The sequence below is a fragment of the Oncorhynchus clarkii genome, chromosome 7, assembly GCF_045791955.1.
Source record: "Oncorhynchus clarkii lewisi isolate Uvic-CL-2024 chromosome 7, UVic_Ocla_1.0, whole genome shotgun sequence".
Classification (NCBI taxonomy): Eukaryota; Metazoa; Chordata; class Actinopteri; order Salmoniformes; family Salmonidae; genus Oncorhynchus; species Oncorhynchus clarkii.
In genome coordinates, this window is record NC_092153.1 from 76,532,239 (window position 1) to 76,551,065 (window position 18,827).

At 44.6% G+C, this 18,827-nt stretch overlaps 1 protein-coding gene across 1 annotated transcript; it reads right to left on the reverse strand.

Moving 5' to 3' along the window:
* Positions 1–234: 234 nt before the first annotated feature.
* Positions 235–17,518, reverse strand: LOC139413857 (DEAD (Asp-Glu-Ala-Asp) box polypeptide 27). The gene is made up of 21 exons (XM_071161675.1): positions 17,301–17,518; positions 16,884–17,033; positions 16,589–16,648; positions 16,262–16,457; positions 16,141–16,184; positions 15,908–15,994; positions 15,585–15,690; positions 15,047–15,220; positions 14,531–14,681; positions 13,483–13,582; positions 13,060–13,201; positions 11,373–11,526; positions 10,831–10,912; positions 9,999–10,176; positions 7,579–7,685; positions 6,798–6,894; positions 6,053–6,144; positions 3,632–3,752; positions 1,263–1,359; positions 1,081–1,158; positions 235–732 (listed from the first exon to the last, which is right to left on the reverse strand). Exons 1-21 carry the CDS (start codon positions 17,385–17,387, stop codon positions 717–719), a joined length of 2,319 nt encoding a protein of 772 aa, XP_071017776.1. The 5' UTR covers positions 17,388–17,518; the 3' UTR covers positions 235–716.
* Positions 17,519–18,827: the final 1,309 nt, after the last annotated feature.

The following is an 18,827-nucleotide window of genomic DNA, read 5'->3' on the forward strand; positions in this document are numbered from 1 at the left end:
CATTCTCTCTACTATTATTCTGACATTACACATTCTTAAAATAAAGTAGTGATCCAACTGACCAAAGACAGGGAATTTTTACTGTAATTAAATGTCAGTAATTGTGAAAAACTGAGTTTAATTGTATTTGGCTAAGGTGTATGTAAACTTCAGACTTCTCTGTTGTAGCAATTGAGCCTGGGGATGAGGATTTATAGTGGGCTAACTAGTGGTCTTATGAAAACAGGCCATGCATCACCATTTTGTATATTTATTGACACACTATTTCAACAAAAACCAACATAATCCCTACATGGATTTCACTACTGCAAGGACGATGATGGCCATTCGAGACTCATGAAAAACCCATCGCTCAGAATAATACATATTCAACTTTTATTAACTTCAGAAGAACATGTGTTTCTCAGCATTACATATTTTTAAGTGAAGCCACAACAGGTTACATAAAACCACGGTATGGTTACACACTGCAACCTGTTTGTTTGTTTGCGTGTGTGTAGGTCTGACATATAAAAACTAAGAGAGGACGCAGAGTGCAATCTGAGGCTAATGAAATGATTTCAGCCAAAACCTTTCCAGTCTATTTCCATTATGCCCCCACTGAAAAGTGGGAAAGCACTGATTTAGGAAGACTGACACTCAAAACAAAAGACACACTGGAGGTGAATCCATCCATCCAAATTGCATATCTTGTCATTTTCCCATCAAGGCAGCTCTTACTTTCTCCTAAACCTGAAACAGAACCAGCGTATCAAAACATTATTAAAGTGCATAGAAAAAGAATTAACGAATTACATTTCTATGACACAGTACACATGGAGATGGCATTGGAGCAGCTGTTATGGTCATTTGAACAGTGGCTCAAACACCTTGCCCCTCCCCGGAAACACAAAAGCTGGGAACATTCATTGGTCATAATGACGGGTCACGGTTGTACTTCTCATACCACTGGTAATTTCAAAATTAAGTGTCACTGCAAAAAAACGACAGAAAAGTATGGATAAACATGAGCCATTGTAAGATGCAATATCCACCAGACTACGTTGAAGAGGAATCCACTAAATATGACACATCACTTACTTGGCCTTGGACTTGAAGCCACCGCCTCCTTTCTTGTTCGTTGGAATTCCAAGCCTCTTCTTATCCTCAAAGGAGGGTCTGAGGGTGAAATAAAAGACATTACATACAGATAGATTTCCTGTGTGGTTGTCAACGTTTCACTGGAGTTACAGGTATTATCTACATTCAGGAAAGACACTTACCCAGCTCTGTACTGCTTGAGTGCTTTCTTACTGGTGTTTGTAAGTTCTTTGTCAAATACAGACTTCTTGGCTGGTTTACCAGCTTTCTGTTTCGCACCTAAACGCAAAGAAAAACAGACAATCCATGAGTTGTGTTGTAGGACCCCGCATTTAGTTATGTAGTAGGACCCCACATTTAGTTATGTAGTAGGACCCCACATTTAGTTATGTAGTAGGACCCCGCATTTAGTTATGTAGTAGGACCCCGCATTTAGTTATGTAGTAGGACCCCGCATTTAGTTATGTAGTAGGACCCCGCATTTAGTTATGTAGTAGGACCCCGCATTTAGTTATGTAGTAGGACCCCGCATTTAGTTATGTAGTAGGACCCCACATTTAGTTATGTAGTAGGACCCCGCATTTAGTTATGTAGTAGGACCCCACATTTAGTTATGTAGTAGGACCCCGCATTTAGTTATGTAGTAGGACCCCACATTTAGTTATGTAGTAGGACCCCACATTTAGTTATGTAGTAGGACCCCACATTTAGTTATGTAGTAGGACCCCACATTTAGTTATGTAGTAGGACCCCGCATTTAGTTATGTAGTAGGACCCCACATTTAGTTATGTAGTAGGACCCCGCATTTAGTTATGTAGTAGGACCCCACATTTAGTTATGTAGTAGGACCCCGCATTTAGTTATGTAGTAGGACCCCGCATTTAGTTATGTAGTAGGACCCCACATTTAGTTATGTAGTAGGACCCCGCATTTAGTTATGTAGTAGGACCCCACATTTAGTTATGTAGTAGGACCCCGCATTTAGTTATGTAGTAGGACCCCACATTTAGTTATGTAGTAGGACCCCACATTTAGTTATGTAGTAGGACCCCACATTTAGTTATGTAGTAGGACCCCACATTTAGTTATGTAGTAGGACCCCGCATCTCTCTACACCCTCAATAACATCTGTTAAATATGTGTATGTGACCAATACAATTTGATTGATTTAGTTGCGCTGTAGGACCCAGTGTTAAGTAGGACCTAGTGTTTAGTTATGTATCCCCCCCCCCCCCCCCATTTTACCCAACTTTGTGATATCCAATTGGTAGTTAGTCTTGTCTCATTGCTGCAACTCCTGTATGGACTCGGGAGAGGCGAGAGTCGAGAACCATGCATCCTCCGAAACATGACAATGCCAAGCTGCACTGCTTCTTGACACACTGCTCGCTTAACCCAGAAGCCAACCGCACGAATGTGACGGAGGAAACACCGTACATCTGGCGACCGTGTCAGCATGCACCCGGCCCGCCAAAAGTAGTTGCTAGAGCTTGATGGGACAAGGACATCACAGCCAGCCAAACCCTCCCCTAACCCTGACGACGCTGGGCCAATTGTGCGGCGCCTCATGGGTCTCACGGTCACAGCAGGTTGAGACACATCCTAGGATCGAACTAGGGTCTGTAGTGACGCCTCAAGCACTGCGATGGAGTGCCTAAGACCGCTGCGCCACTCGGGAGGCCCATATTTAGTTGTTGTAGGACCCTGCATTTCGTTATGTTGTAGGACCCTGCATTTCGTTATGTTGTAGGACCCGGTATTTCGTTATGTTGTAGGACCCGGTATTTCGTTATGTTGTAGGACCCGGTATTTCGTTATGTTGTAGGACCCGGTATTTATGCAGCCAGCAGGGTAGTATGAGGCTGGAGAACAGAGGTGAATTGACCTAACAGTTGTAAGGAGGGGCACCTTGTAAACTGTTTTATACATCTTAAGAAAGCACACAGAACCTGAAACAAGGGTCCCAACGCATGCAGCAAAAAAATTAAATAAACTGCTTCACACACAAAAAATATGAATAATTGCATTTTGTTCACTGCTGGATAAAACAGGAAGAGGTGAGCCTGCACACTGCAATCAGATATGAAACACCAAAGTGCTTCTTCTGGTTCATGTCCACATCAGGATGATAGTGGTGGCCGTGGAAGTCTTACAAGCCACTTGGGAGCATAGAAAATGAAAGACCAGGGCCTGCATTCATAAAGAGTCTCAGAGTCAGAGTGCTGATCTAGGATCAGGTCATAGTCTCAGTAGGAGTACTGATCTAGAATCCGGTCATAAAGTGTCTCAGAGTCAGAGTGCTGATCTAGGATCAGGTCATAGTCTCAGTAGGAGTACTGATCTAGAATCCGGTCATAAAGTGTCTCAGAGTCAGAGTGCTGATCTAGGATCAGGTCATAGTCTCAGTAGGAGTACTGATCTAGGATTAGGCCCCCCACCCCCTGTCCATGTAACATTATTCATTCTTCATTATGATCCAATTCATTCTGATCTAATCTGATCAGCACTTTTTGTGAATGTGCCCAGTTCTTTATAGAATATGAGTCCCACCTTTCTGGACAGGCTCGTCCTCTGGCATGGCTCTGGCTCGTTTGGGTTTCCGGTCCCTCTTGGCTGATCGCTCAGCGTACATCTGGGACTTGAGGACCTCAAACTCTGCTCTATCCTCAGACTGAGAAGAACACAGAGAGAAAACAGTGACTGGAAAGATACATAGCTAACCAGAATAGCACTTGACAAAAAATATGATGAATAATGTTTGTACGCAACAGGGTTGGGGTCAAATCATAGAAATTCAGGAAGTTAACTGAATTTCCTATTCCAGAAAATGTACCTCAACCCTGATACATGATATCCTGTATATTTAACATGTATATGACCATGTATTTCAAGTTACATAGACATGATAGGGATATGTGGTCATTCACAACACAAATGTCACCATAGTTCATTTAATTTCAGTGGTGAAAACTAGGGGAAGAAAAGATCTCACTAGTTTTAAATGTATGGTCAAAGTTATAAAGCTCTGATTATATGGACAGATGTAGACCCGGAGAACTACAAAGAATGATTGCAGAAAAAGGAGCTAGCCTGAGTTGGACTTACAGCATGCCTCATGGGTTTAGAACTAGTTCAATATAATATTTAGTGAAAAGAGGTCATACAGTGCCTTGCGAAAGTATTCGGCCCCCTTGAACTTTGCGACCTTTTGCCACATTTCAGGCTTCAAACATAAAGATATAAAACTGTATTTTTTTGTGAAGAATCAACAACAAGTGGGACACAATCATGAAGTGGAACGACATTTATTGGATATTTCAAACTTTTTTAACAAATCAAAAACTGAAAAATTGGGCGTGCAAAATTATTCAGCCCCCTTAAGTTAATACTTTGTAGCGCCACCTTTTGCTGCGATTACAGCTGTAAGTCGCTTGGGGTATGTCTCTATCAGTTTTGCACATCGAGAGACTGACATTTTTTCCCATTCCTCCTTGCAAAACAGCTCGAGCTCAGTGAGGTTGGATGGAGAGCATTTGTGAACAGCAGTTTTCAGATTCTCGATTGGATTCAGGTCTGGACTTTGACTTGGCCATTCTAACACCTGGATATGTTTATTTTTGAACCATTCCATTGTAGATTTTGCTTTATGTTTTGGATCATTGTCTTGTTGGAAGACAAATCTCCGTCCCAGTCTCAGGTCTTTTGCAGACTCCATCAGGTTTTCTTCCAGAATGGTCCTGTATTTGGCTCCATCCATCTTCCCTTCAATTTTAACCATCTTCCCTGTCCCTGCTGAAGAAAAGCAGGCCCAAACCATGATGCTGCCACCACCATGTTTGACAGTGGGGATGGTGTGTTCAGGGTGATGAGCTGTGTTGCTTTTATGCCAAACATAACGTTTTGCATTGTTGCCAAAAAGTTAAATTTTGGTTTCATCTGACCAGAGCACCTTCTTCCACATGTTTGGTGTGTCTCCCAGGTGGCTTGTGGCAAACTTTAAACAACACTTTTTATGGATATCTTTAAGAAATGGCTTTCTTCTTGCCACTCTTCCATAAAGGCCAGATTTGTGCAATATACGACTGATTGTTGTCCTATGGACAGAGTCTCCCACCTCAGCTGTAGATCTCTGCAGTTCATCCAGAGTGATCATGGGCCTCTTGGCTGCATCTCTGATCAGTCTTCTCCTTGTATGAGCTGAAAGTTTAGAGGGACGGCCAGGTCTTGTTAGATTTGCAGTGGTCTGATACTCCTTCCATTTCAATATTAGCGCTTGCACAGTGCCCCTTGGGATGTTTAAAGCTTGGGAAATCTTTTTGTATCCAAATCCGGCTTTAAAACTTCTTCACAACAGTATCTCGGACTTGCCTGGTGTGTTCCTTGTTCTTCATGATGCTCTCTGCGCTTTTAACGGACCTCTGAGACTATCACAGTGCAGGTGCATTTATACGGAGACTTGATTACACACAGGTGGATTGTATTTATCATCATTAGTCATTTAGGTCAACATTGGATCATTCAGAGATCCTCACTGAACTTCTGGAGATAGTTTGCTGCACTGAAAGTAAAGGGGCTGAATAATTTTGCACGCCCAATTTTTCAGTTTTTGATTTGTTAAAAAAGTTTGAAATATCCAATAAATGTCGTTCCACTTCATGATTGTGTCCCACTTGTTGTTGATTCTTCACAAAAAAATACAGTTTTATATCTTTATGTTTGAAGCCTGAAATGTGGCAAAAAGTCGCAAAGTTCAAGGGGGCCGAATACTTTCGCAAGGCACTGTACATAGCAGATTTGTCAAATGTAATGGTTTTGATGCTATAAAATATGAAAATGATCAAATCAAGATTCCTGAGTGGAAACACCCTACATGGTGAATTCTGTTAACATTATTTTTCAGTGCACAGAGAAAAGACAGAAGATCAAGGAAAACAAATCAGTCGTAGTCTACCAGAAAAAGAGCACACATACCGATAACTCTTTCTTTTTACCCTCCTTGATGAACTTCTCTCTCTTCTTTTTTCCTCTCAGGGCCAAGTCAAAGTCAGCCAGCGCTTTGGTCACTGGCAGAGACAAGGGTGAAAGGTTAAAGTGATGCTCCAGAGCTTTAGTCACTGGCAGAGACAAGGGTGAAAGGTTAAAGTGATGCTCCAGAGCTTTGGTCACTGGCAGAGACAAGGGTGAAAGGTTAAAGTGATGCTCCAGAGCTTTGGTCACTGGCAGAGACAAGGGTGAAAGGTTAAAGTGATGCTCCAGAGCTTTGGTCACTGGCAGACAAGGGTGAAAGGTTAAAGTGATGCTCCAGAGCTTTGGTCACTGGCAGACAAGGGTGAAAGGGTTAAATCATGAATGATGCAGATGGGGCTGAATTGTCCCTGTGCTTTTAGGGGTCATATGCCCACCTTTACAATGTGCTCACAAGCAGATCAATGAAAACAATTACATCAGCTAACAGACAGTTTGCCCCAAAAGGCTCATTTTCATTTACATACAAAGTTCTGACCCTAGCTGGGTCTTAGGCAAGGGCCTGTTTTAGTTGAGCTGTAGTTGAGTTAATGTGCATCGGTTGCAGTGAGAAGATATGTCCATGGTAATGCACTTTATGTAGTTTCACATCTAAGGGCATGCTGGGATAAGAAGACGCCACCTAGCAGTAGTGAGGAACGTAGTACGGAGGTCGGCAGGCCTGTAATGCGTGTTGGTCTGTGGTACTCACTGCGGTCTTTTTTGCGTTCGTCGTGCGTTTGGAACCACATCCTCTTTGGATCCGTCTCGTCTGCGTTCTGTGCCAGCCGCTTCTGTGCCACACTGATCTGAATGACACGTGCACATGAGCATAGGAATACACTAGTACCCACACATACACACATGAGCATAGGAATACACTAGCACCCACACATGAGCATAGGAATACACTAGCACTCACACATACACACGAGCATAGGAATACACTAGCACCCACACATACACACATGAACATAGGAATACACTAGCACCCACACATACACACATGAGCATAGGAATACACTAGCACCCACACATACACACATGAACATAGGAATACACTAGCACCCACACATACACACATGAGCATAGGAATACACTAGCACCCACACATACACACATGAGCATAGGAATACACTAGCACCCACACATACACACATGAGCATAGGAATACACTAGCACCCACACATACACACATGAACATAGGAATACACTAGCACCCACACATACACACATGAACATAGGAATACACTAGCACCCACACATGAGCATAGGAATACACTAGCACCCACACATACACACATGAACATAGGAATACACTAGTACACACACATACGCACATGAGCATAGGAATACACTAGCACCCACACATGAGCATAGGAATACACTAGCACCCACACATACACACATGAACATAGGAATACACTAGTACACACACATACACACATGAGCATAGGAATACACTAGTACACACACAATATGCAGCCATTTACCTGAGCCTCTGAGTGAGACATGGCCCTCTCCTCTCTCTCCAGACGCATCACGGCGTACACGTCCTTCTCCAGCTTCTCAATCAGGTCTCTGAACTTCAGAATCACCTCTGGAGGAGAGAAAACATCAGAATCACCTCTGGAGGAGAGAAAAGTTGTAGGCCTGATCACCAACGACAATGAGACAGCCTATAGGGAGATCAGAGAACTGGCAGTGTGGTGTCAGGACAACAACCTCTCCCTCAATGTGCGCAAGACAAAATAGATGATTGTGGACTACAGGAAAAGGTGGGCCAAACAGGCCCCCATTCTCATCGACGGGGCTGCAGTGGAGCGGGAGAGTTTCAAGTTCATTGGTGTCCACATCAACAACAAACTATTATAGTCCAAACACACCAAGACAGTCGTGAACAACAACACCTTTCCCCCTCAGGAGGCGGAAAAGATTTGGCATGGGTCCTCAGATCCTCAAAAGGTTCTACAGCTGCACCATCAAGAAGCATGTTTGGAGGTACAGGTCAGTGAAGGAAATTTGTAGGTAGGGGTAAAGTGACTGCATAGATAATAAGCAGCAAGTAGCAGCAGTGCAATGGGGGGCCATTTGATGAATTGTAAGCCTGGGAGTAGAGGCTTACAGGGGGGGGTTGCATCACCGCCTGGGTCGGCAACTGCTCGGCATCTGACTACAAGGCGCTACAGAGGGTAGTGCGAACAGCCCAGTACATCACAGGGACCAAGCTTCCTGCCATCCAGGACCTATATACTAGGCGGTGTCAGAGGAAGGCCCCAAAAAATTGGGTGACTGGAGTCTTTGACAAGTCATAGACTGATCGCTCTGCTACCGCACGGCAAGCGGTACCGGAGCGACAAGTCTAGGACCAAAAGGCTTCTCAACAGCATCTACCCCCAGGCGTACAATTCATCAAATGGCCCCCCCATTGCACTGCTGCTGCTTATTATCTATGCAGTCACTTTACCCCTACCTACAAATTTCCTTCACTGACCTGTACCTCCACACATTGACTCGGTACCAGTAACCACTGTATATAGCCTCGTTATTGTTATTTAATTTTCTTGTTACATTTTGTTTTTTACTTTAGTATATTTAGTAAATATTTTCTTAACTCTTTCTTAAACTGCATTGTTGGTTAAGAGCTTTTAAGTGAGCATTTTACGGTCAGGTCTACACCTCTTGTGTTCGGCGCATGTGACAAATAACATCACCTCTGAAGGAGGAGTGAGGAATGCGTCTCGAAGTCAAATCAATAGATGAAGTGAGACGAAGCCTTTCCAGAGAGGGACCTGAGAGGCCCACCACAATGCCTCTCCTGCTGCAGTACTCTCTCACACATACTAAAACCTTTTCAGAGAGGGGCCTGAGAGGCCCACCACAATGCCTCTCCTGCTGCAGTACTCTCTCACACATACTAAAACCTTTCCAGAGAGGGACCTGAGAGGCCCACCACAATGCCTCTCCTGCTGCAGTACTCTCTCACACATACTAAAACCTTTTCAGAGAGGGGCCTGAGAGGCCCACCACAATGCCTCTCCTGCTGCAGTACTCTCTCACACATACTAAAACCTTTTCAGAGAGGGGCCTGAGAGGCCCACCACAATGCCTCTCCTGCTGCAGTACTCTCTCACACATACTAAAACCTTTTCAGAGAGGGGCCTGAGAGGCCCACCACAATGCCTCTCCTGCTGCAGTACTCTCTCACACATACTAAAACCTTTTCAGAGAGGGGCCTGAGAGGCCCACCACAATGCCTCTCCTGCTGCAGTACTCTCTCACACATGCTAAAACCTTCATGGGCGTGGAATGTAACAGGCAGGGCTATGAGTACACCAGTGAGAGAAACCAATTAAATTCATGCCTAGAAACAGAGATGTATTGGTTGTCTAGATGTGTAAGGAGTTGACCACGCCTATCAGAAGGTTATAAATATATATGTGCTTGTGTAATCATGCCTTGACTTTGCAGCTGTACGACCCAGTTGGTGAATAAACTTGGTTTGAGCTTTTTTCTAGTTGTCCGTTTTAGTTTTTACTCCGTTTGTTCAGAACCTAACACCATTTACCTAGAGGCCATGACATTTTATAAAATCATTTAACATTAAAATGTATAATTTTGGTGGACTAGACTCTTCCAAGAAATGAACAACACACAGTATGTTGAATGAGTGGTAAGCACACCAAAGATATGACGTTTTATTTCTTCATTTACCCAGATGATACCAATTGAGATAGAAATCGACTTTTGAATATTTTAGAAATGAATCCTTCCTTGAAGTAATTGGCGATATGAATTTGGTTGGTTTGGTAAAAGTAAAGGGGTGATATCCTGGCTAACACCGATCCAAACAGGAGGAAGAAAGGATGTATTTCTGCAGTATTTCAACAGGGTCGTGGTATTGAGTTTTTACCTTGTGGCAGGACGCGGGCCTTCACGGGGGTCTTGGCCTTCCTGACGATGTCCTTTAGCATCTTCCTCTCAGTCTCGCCCACCAGGGACACAGAGCGACCGACCTTGCCGGCGCGGGCCGTGCGACCCACCCTGTGAACGTAGTGCTTCACGGTGTTGGGCATGGTGAAGTTAATCACCTGGGGAGGAGAACGAGGACGTTAGCGGGTGCATCTCAATAATAAGAAAATGGCTTGTTGGACATGGTGACCAGCTGAGGAGAATGGGTTCATTTCTACAGTGAAGGCCAGTTTTGATATAAACTCTAACCACTAGTCTTCTGCCGGCTAATCGATTGAGTTCAGGGCGGTGGCCACCCCCCCGGTGGCAGCCCCACCCCCCACCGCAGTGCGGTAGCTCCACCCCCCACCTCCCCTCTCTGCAGGGCGGTAGCTCCACCCCCCACCTCCCCTCTCTGCAGGGCGGTAAGTTCCACCCCCCACCTCCCCTCTCTGCAGGGCGGTAAGCTCCACCCCCCACCTCCCCTCTCTGCAGGGCGGTAAGCTCCACCCCCCACCTCCCCTCTCTGCAGGGCGGTAAGCTCCACCCCCCACCTCCCCTCTCTGCAGGGCGGTAAGCTCCACCCCCCACCTCCCCTCTCTTTGGGCTAAATGTCCCCTCCTCTTCTGAACTTCGTAAGAAGTGCACACTTGTGAAATCATGATATTTCCAACTAATCTGTGACAAAAACGAACTAATCAGTGATGAAAGCAATAATGTCAAGTGTTCTTGTAAGGCATTTTTCTTAGAAACCTAATTTCCTAACACATAAACACTTTACAGAGAGCCCTTACCGTCTTGACTCCATCGATATCCAGACCTCTAGCCGCAACGTCTGTGGCCACAAGGATGTCAATCTGTTCATCTTTGAACCGCCTATTATGAGATACAAACTATTTACTATGATGAAACACAGACCATTTACTATGATGGAAACACAATACAATATTTAATCCATGTTACATAAACCTGGTTTGGATTTTAATGCATCTCAATTCAATACTGTCATCTTCATACTGCTCATCTCTGTTCTTATGAACAGATCAATCCAGCTACTGTATTGTGAGTCACAGGGTACTAGCATACTCAACTTTGTCTGAAGACGTGTCAAGGCATGGTGATGGCTGGGTATACACTATACCTGTTACTACTTTAAATAAGTCTGATTCACACTGTAGGGCCGACCCAAATCCTACTGTGCTGGCTCAGATAGTTCCCTTTTACATTGTCCTGTACAGCACCGTCCCAGCAACTATGGTGTGGAAGTGTAACCGGGACAGTACCGTACAGCTGGGCTCTGTTAGACTACCTTTTCTTTTTTTAAGAGTCTAGGTACCTGAGGCTCTCCAGTCTCTGGGTCTGGGACAGGTTCCCATGCAGCTCTCCCACCTTCAGCCCCATCAGGCCCAGGAGGATATGCATCCGGTGGGCTTGCTTCTTGGTCTGGGTGAACAGCATCACGTGGTCCTGGAAGGTCCGTGTCAGCAGAGCTGAGACACAGACCCAGGAGACAACACACACAGACAAACACAGGAGACAACACACACACACACAGTTATTCACCAGATTGGAAGAGAAATCGAAAAGCACTATACTTCACAGTGACCGTTCCGCTACATGTCGTACTATACTTCACAGTGACCGTTCCGCTACACGTCGTACTATACTTCACAGTGACCGTTCCGCTACATGTCGTACTATACTTCACAGTGACCGTTCCGCTACACGTCGTACTATACTTCACAGAGACCGTTCCGCTACACGTCGTACTATACTTCAGTGACCGTTCCGCTACACGTCGTACTATACTTCAGTGACCGTTCCGCTACACGTCGTACTATACTTCAGTGACCGTTCCGCTACACGTCGTACTATACTTCACAGTGACCGTTCCGCTACATGTCGTACTATACTTCACAGTGACCGTTCCGCTACATGTCGTACTATACTTCACAGTGACCGTTCCGCTACACGTCGTACTATACTTCACAGTGACCGTTCCGCTACACGTCGTACTATACTTCACAGTGACCGTTCCGCTACACGTCGTACTATACTTCACAGTGACCGTTCCGCTACATGTCGTACTATACTTCACAGTGACCGTTCCGCTACACGTCGTACTATACTTCAGTGACCGTTCCGCTACACGTCGTACTATACTTCAGTGACCGTTCCGCTACACGTCGTACTATACTTCACAGTGACCGTTCCGCTACATGTCGTACTATACTTCACAGTGAACGTTCCGCTACATGTCGTACTATACTTCACAGTGAACGTTCCGCTACATGTCGTACTATACTTCACAGTGACCGTTCCGCTACATGTCGTACTATACTTCACAGTGAACGTTCCGCTACATGTCGTACTATACTTCACAGTGAACGTTCCGCTACATGTCGTACTATACTTCAGTGACCGTTCCGCTACATGTCGTACTATACTTCACAGTGACCGTTCCGCTACATGTCGTACTATACTTCACAGTGACCGTTCCGCTACATGTCGTACTATACTTCACAGTGACCGTTCCGCTACATGTCGTACTATACTTCACAGTGACCGTTCCGCTACATGTCTTACTATACTTCACAGTGAACGTTCCGCTACATGTCGTACTATACTTCACAGTGACCGTTCCGCTACATGACGTACTATACTTCAGTGACCGTTCCGCTACACGACGTACTATACTTCAGTGACCGTTCCGCTACATGTCGTACTATACTTCAGTGACCGTTCCGCTACATGTCGTACTATACTTCAGTGACCGTTCCGCTACATGTCGTACTATACTTCAGTGACCGTTCCGCTACATGTCGTACTATACTTCAGTGACCGTTCCGCTACATGTCGTACTATACTTCAGTGACCGTTCCGCTACATGTCGTACTATACTTCACAGTGACCGTTCCGCTACATGTCGTACTATACTTCACAGTGACCGTTCCGCTACATGTCGTACTATACTTTACAATATACAGAACAAATGGACTGTGATAGTTGTCCAGACCACTCACCGGCCACAATAGCCTCCCTGTCTCCTTCCCTGGCTGGTCGGATCCTGACAAACTCCTGTCTGAGGTAGGGCGCCACGTCTGTGTTACTGTTCACAAAGATACGAACCGGCTGCTTCAGAGAGACCGACGCCAAGTCTTTCACCTGGAGAGGAGAAAAAGAGAGTGAGTGAGTGAACACTATTTCAATAAAAGGCACAGAAAAGGAATGGAAAACGAAGCCATAGTGATGAGAATGGAATAATAAGCAGTATGGGTCAACACAAACCATGACCAGACACATGACTCAATTTATCAGCCAATCATCAAGACGATGACAAGTGGAATCGGGTGGGTAAGAGTGGAGCTGGGAACACAGCCTATATCTATCCTAGACCTATGTTTGGTGACCAATGGGATAATAAAGGAATCAGGTTGTGTCCTCACCTCTTCACTCATGGTGGCAGAGAAGAGCATGGTCTGTCTCTGGTAGGCACACATCCTGATGATCTCCTTCATCTGCTCCTCAAAGTACTCGTCCAGCATCCTGCAATTTAAGGAAACATTTATGATGCACGGAAATGACAATATACAAGGGAAAATCTGTGAAATCTGGGCCATATTCATTAGGGCACACAACGGAAAACATTTTTAAAAGTTTAGCAACAAAAAACGAAAATGACTGTTTATCAGACAAGTCCAGGTCACTCCCCGTTTTAGTTTGTTTTCGTCCATTTGGTGCCTACTGATGAATACGACCCTTGAATTGCTGTGTAAAAAAAATTAGAACTATCCTATGTTGAAAATGTATACAGCCTGTAAATGATAGGCCTTCTCAATACTGTATCTGTGGTGAGATGGTCCAGACGTATGGGGTTTGGCCATAGTGCATTCGGAAAGTATTCAGACCCCTTGTTACGCATTTTATTACATAACAGCCTATTCTAAAATTGATTTAAATTATTATTTGTTTTGCTTAAATCTACACACAATACCATAATGAAAACAGATTTAGAAATGTTTTCAAATGTAAATTTTAAAAATACATGTTATTTACATAAATATTCAGACCCTTTGGTATGAGACACAAAATTGAGTTCCCCATCCAAACTGACAGAGCTGGAGAGGATCTGCAGAGAAGAATGGGAGAAACTCGCCAAATACAGGTGTTCCAAGCTTCTAGCGACATACCCAGGAAGACTTAAGGCTGTAATCGCTGCCAAAGTTGCTGAGTAAAGTACTGAGTAAACAGGCAAAATACTAACGTAAATGTGATATTTCATATTTATTTTAAAAAAAACTGTTTGCTTTGTCATTATGGGTATTGTGTGTAGATTGACGAGGGGAAAAACAATTTCATCCATTTTAGAATAAGGATGTAATGTAAAAAAAATGTCAAGGGGTTTGAATACTTTCCGAATGCATTAACTAGACCAACAAATGAAAACTGCATCTCATTCATTCCTATGGATGGATCAGCCTATAACCTTCTTACCGGTCAGCCTCGTCCAGGATGAGGATCTCAATCTGGCTGAGCTCAAAAGAGGGCGTGTTGTGCAGGTGGTCAATCAGTCGACCTGGCGTTGCGATCAGGACGTCAGGGCCCATCCGCAATGCCACCTCCTGGGATTTGAGGTCCAGACCCCCTACAAGGCACCCACACACACACACACACACAGAAAAAGACACCATGATTCCTGACCCTTTGTCTTTACATCAATACATTCATTGGTTATATTCCATGCAACTAAATATTTGCCTTCACAACTTATGTATGACAAAATCTCCAGTTGATTAACGCCATGGAGTAAACCGAAAAGTATAGTAAACGAATCCACGATTAATTACCACCGAACAGCCAACTACTATGGTCTGGGAGCAGAGTAGGATGGCAGCTGCACAACTGTTGCCAAGAAGCTTCATACTACCAGAGACGAGATCACAGACGTCGGCCATATGGCTCTAAACCCGTGGGCCATTTTGGATCAAGTGGTACGGTTCTCTCACTCACCCACGGCCAGGCAGGTGGTGATGCTTGTGAACTGGGCCAGCTGGCGGGCCACGGCATGCACCTGGATGCCCAGCTCACGCGTGGGCACCAGGACTAGCACACGGGTCACTGCGGTCTGTTTGGGCTTGTAGATGAGACGCTCCAGCACAGGGAGCATGAACGCTGCCGTCTTACCTAGAAGAGGGAGGAAGAGGAGGAAGGAGAGGAGGGCCGAAGAAAGAGAAGAAGGGGAGGAGAGAGAAAGAGAGAAAATGAAGGAGAAAGAGAGGTGTGTGTGCAGGAGGGAGAGGAAGGTTTAACCGATGGACTTTTTCACAATACCATTGTAAATATGGTGTGTGTGAGCATGTATGCTTGCAGGGAGCAAACTTGAGTGCTGCAACTCTGTGCCAAAACATGGCAATCTACTAACATAAAATAACACACACGTTGTAACTGCTGTCGTTAATGCAGTAAAGATCTGATGATGTTATGGACACTTGCAGTGCATGTGTGCCTATCTGTGTGTGAGTGAGTGTGTGTCCTGTCATGTCTTTACCGGTTCCAGTAGCAGCGCAGGCACAGATGTCTTTGCCCAGAAGCCCCACAGGTACACAGGCCTTCTGGATGGGAGTGGGCTGCTTGAAGCCCATAGCAGTGATAGCCTGAGGACACACATTGTGAAATAACTTGTCTGACTTCTCAATTTCTGGCCAACACAGTCATAAATTACACATTCAACTGACATTTAGCTGAAACTTTCATTACAGAGTGCTATATTTGTTTTTTTATTCAACTATAGTCTCAGTCAAACACATGCAGGACTACTGCTCCTTGGTATAATTTCATTTTCTAACAGATTTCCAAGTGAACGTGACCCACCTTAAGAATAGGCCTGGAGAGGTTCATGTCGGGAAACATGAGTTTGTCGTCATAGTTTGAGGCGTCTTCAAAGAAGGCCTCTTGAGGCTGTAGGTAAGAGAATGAGTAAAACATACGGCTATTATAGCAGCAATAGCAGGGTCCTAGCAATAGAAATAGTCCCATGGTTAATCCCTCTACAGTATAAATGTGGGAAACTCAAAAGTATTTCAAGCCATCTGTTCAAAGCTCACCTCTTCTGCCTTTGTCTTCTTTCTGCCTTTGTCCCTCACCGTATCTGTGAGAGTAAAACCAAGTTTAAAAGTTACTGAGTGTCAATACCGAAAGTAAAACAATGCTTCAAGCTCTACCCACCTGCTTTGGTGAGAACCTCTTCATCCCCTGATGTAAACTCCTCCCCATCATCACCACTCTGGTCTTCGTCATTGGATACCTCAGCCCCATCTTCGGCTATATCAGGTTTCTCATCTTCTTCCTCCTCCTCCTCCTCCTCATCATCGTCATCTTCCTCTGAGGGAATCTCTGGCTTTTCTGTCGTCTTTGCCTTCTCCTATATAGACATCGAAGGAAAGGGAACGTGCCCTTATTGACAAACACTGAAGCAGTCCTCATAGGAAATGTAATGTGTCTTGTCTGCAGGTTCCATAGTACAACAACTTTTCAAACTACAGGACATCTTACCTCTGTTTTGCGCTTCTTGCGTACTTTCTCAATCTTTTCATCCAAGGTGGTGGGGGCTTTCTGCAGGACAAGAACACATTTAGTTCAGTGTTGTATGATTTGGCACAGACTCAGTAACAGTAGTTCAGTCTTTTTGAGTTGAATCAGCAAGTCGCCTGGATGTCAGCCTGTCTCCGCTTAGGCCAACTAATTTGACAGTTCTGTTTGCTACAAAAAATTAACAAAGGAGCTGGCTGAAGCACAAGACTGGTAACCAGGCTTTGCCAAATTGCATACTCTTAGACTTGCAACCTACCCTCTTCTTCAGCTGTGCCATCACATCTGCCATAGCCCAGTCCTCGCTGTAGAGTCCATCCCTCTCTCCAAACTCAAAGTCAGCGCTGAAATCCCCAGCACCATGGCCCTTCAACGCTTTCTTCTTCTTGTTGAGTACTATTGGCTGTTCCTTTTAGCAGAGTGGAGGGATGAAACACAATGTCTGGTATTGTAACACACTAACTTTCAAGAGAAACACACCAGAAAGTTAATCAGGGTCTAATTTATTTTTCTTATGCAGTGGCACTTCTGTCCTGGAAGAAATTAACTAGCTAGTGAATGATTGCCTAAATGCAATAGCAAAACTACCACTCAGGTTACTAACGTGAGATACCCAGCTAGCTAGCCACTTTGATCAGTATAACTGACTGTCTGGCACGCTTGTTTCCAAACTTACATCTTCGTCGTCAGACTCTGAATCAGGCTCCTCGGGCACATCGTCATGGTCCTGAATTGTCCCGACCAGGTCCAAATCTGATAGCATGGTTCCGTTCGTGTTAACTAGCTTTATTTCCAAAGAAAACAGTGATTCGGCTACCCAATGCTAGATAGCCGGTGTTAACCAGTTGAATCGATGCCTGTTCCAACACGTGTATGTACCAAAATAGGAAGTGTACGGTCTTCTACATCCGGTTACCTTATCTAGCGTGACATGTTTAGCGCCCTCTACGGTATCGGGGCCAACACTACATCTGCGGTAATGATAGTAGTGTTATGCAAAGAAATATATAAACCAATGATATTCCGTGCATTCGTAAAGTATTCAGACCCTGTTACTTTTCCCACATGTTGTTACGTTACAGCATTATTCTAAACTGGATTAAATTAATTATTTTCCTAATAAATCTACACACAATAGCCCATAAGGACAAAGCGAAAACTGTTTTTTAGACATTTTTGCAAATGTGTTAACATAAAAAACAGAAATACCTTATTTACGTAAGTATTCAGACCCTTTGCTATGAAACTCAAAATTGAGCTCAAGTGCATCCTGTGTTTCCATTGATCATCCTTGAGATGTGTCCACAACTTGATTGGAGTCCATCTCTAGTAAACTCAATTGACTTGACATGATTTGGAAAGGCACACACCTGTCTTTATAAGGTCACACAGTTGACAGTGAATGTCAAAGCAAAAAAACAAGCAATGAGGTCGAATGAATTGTCTGTAGAGCCCAGAGACAGGATTGTGTCGAGGCACAGTTCTGGGGAAGGGTAACAAAAAATGTCTGCAGCATTGAAGGTCCCCAACAACACAGTGGCCTCCATCATTCTTAAATGTAAGAAGTTTGGAACCACCAAGACTCTTCCTAAAGCTGTCCGCCCGGCCAGACTGAGCAATTGGGGTACAAGGGCCTTGGCTAGAGTGGTGACCAAGAGCCGATGGTCACTCTGACAGAGCTCCAGAGTTCCTCTGTGGAGATGGGAGGACCTTCCAGAAAGACAACCATTTCTGCAGCACTCCACCAATCAGGCCTTTATGGTAGAGTGGCCAGACAGAAGCCACACCTCAGTAAAAGGCACATGACAGCCTGCTTGGAGTTTGCCAAAAGGTACTTAAAGGACTCTCAGACCATGAGAAACAAGATTGAACTCTTTGGCTTGAAAGTCAATCGTCACATCTAGAGCAAACCTGGCACCATCCTCACGGTGAAGCATAGTGGTGGCAGTGGCATGCTGTGGGGGTGTTTTTCAGCGGCAGGGACTAGGGCAAAGATGTACCTTCTAACAGGACAACGACCAAAAATACAGTCAAGACATCGCAGGAGTGGCTTCAGGACAAGTCTCAATGTCCTTGTGGCGCAGCCAGAGCCCGGACTTGAACCCGATCGAATATCTCTGGAGAGACCTGAAAATAGCTGTGCAGCAAAGCTCCCAATCCAACCTGACGGAGCTTGAGAGGATCTGGAGAAAAGAATGGGAGA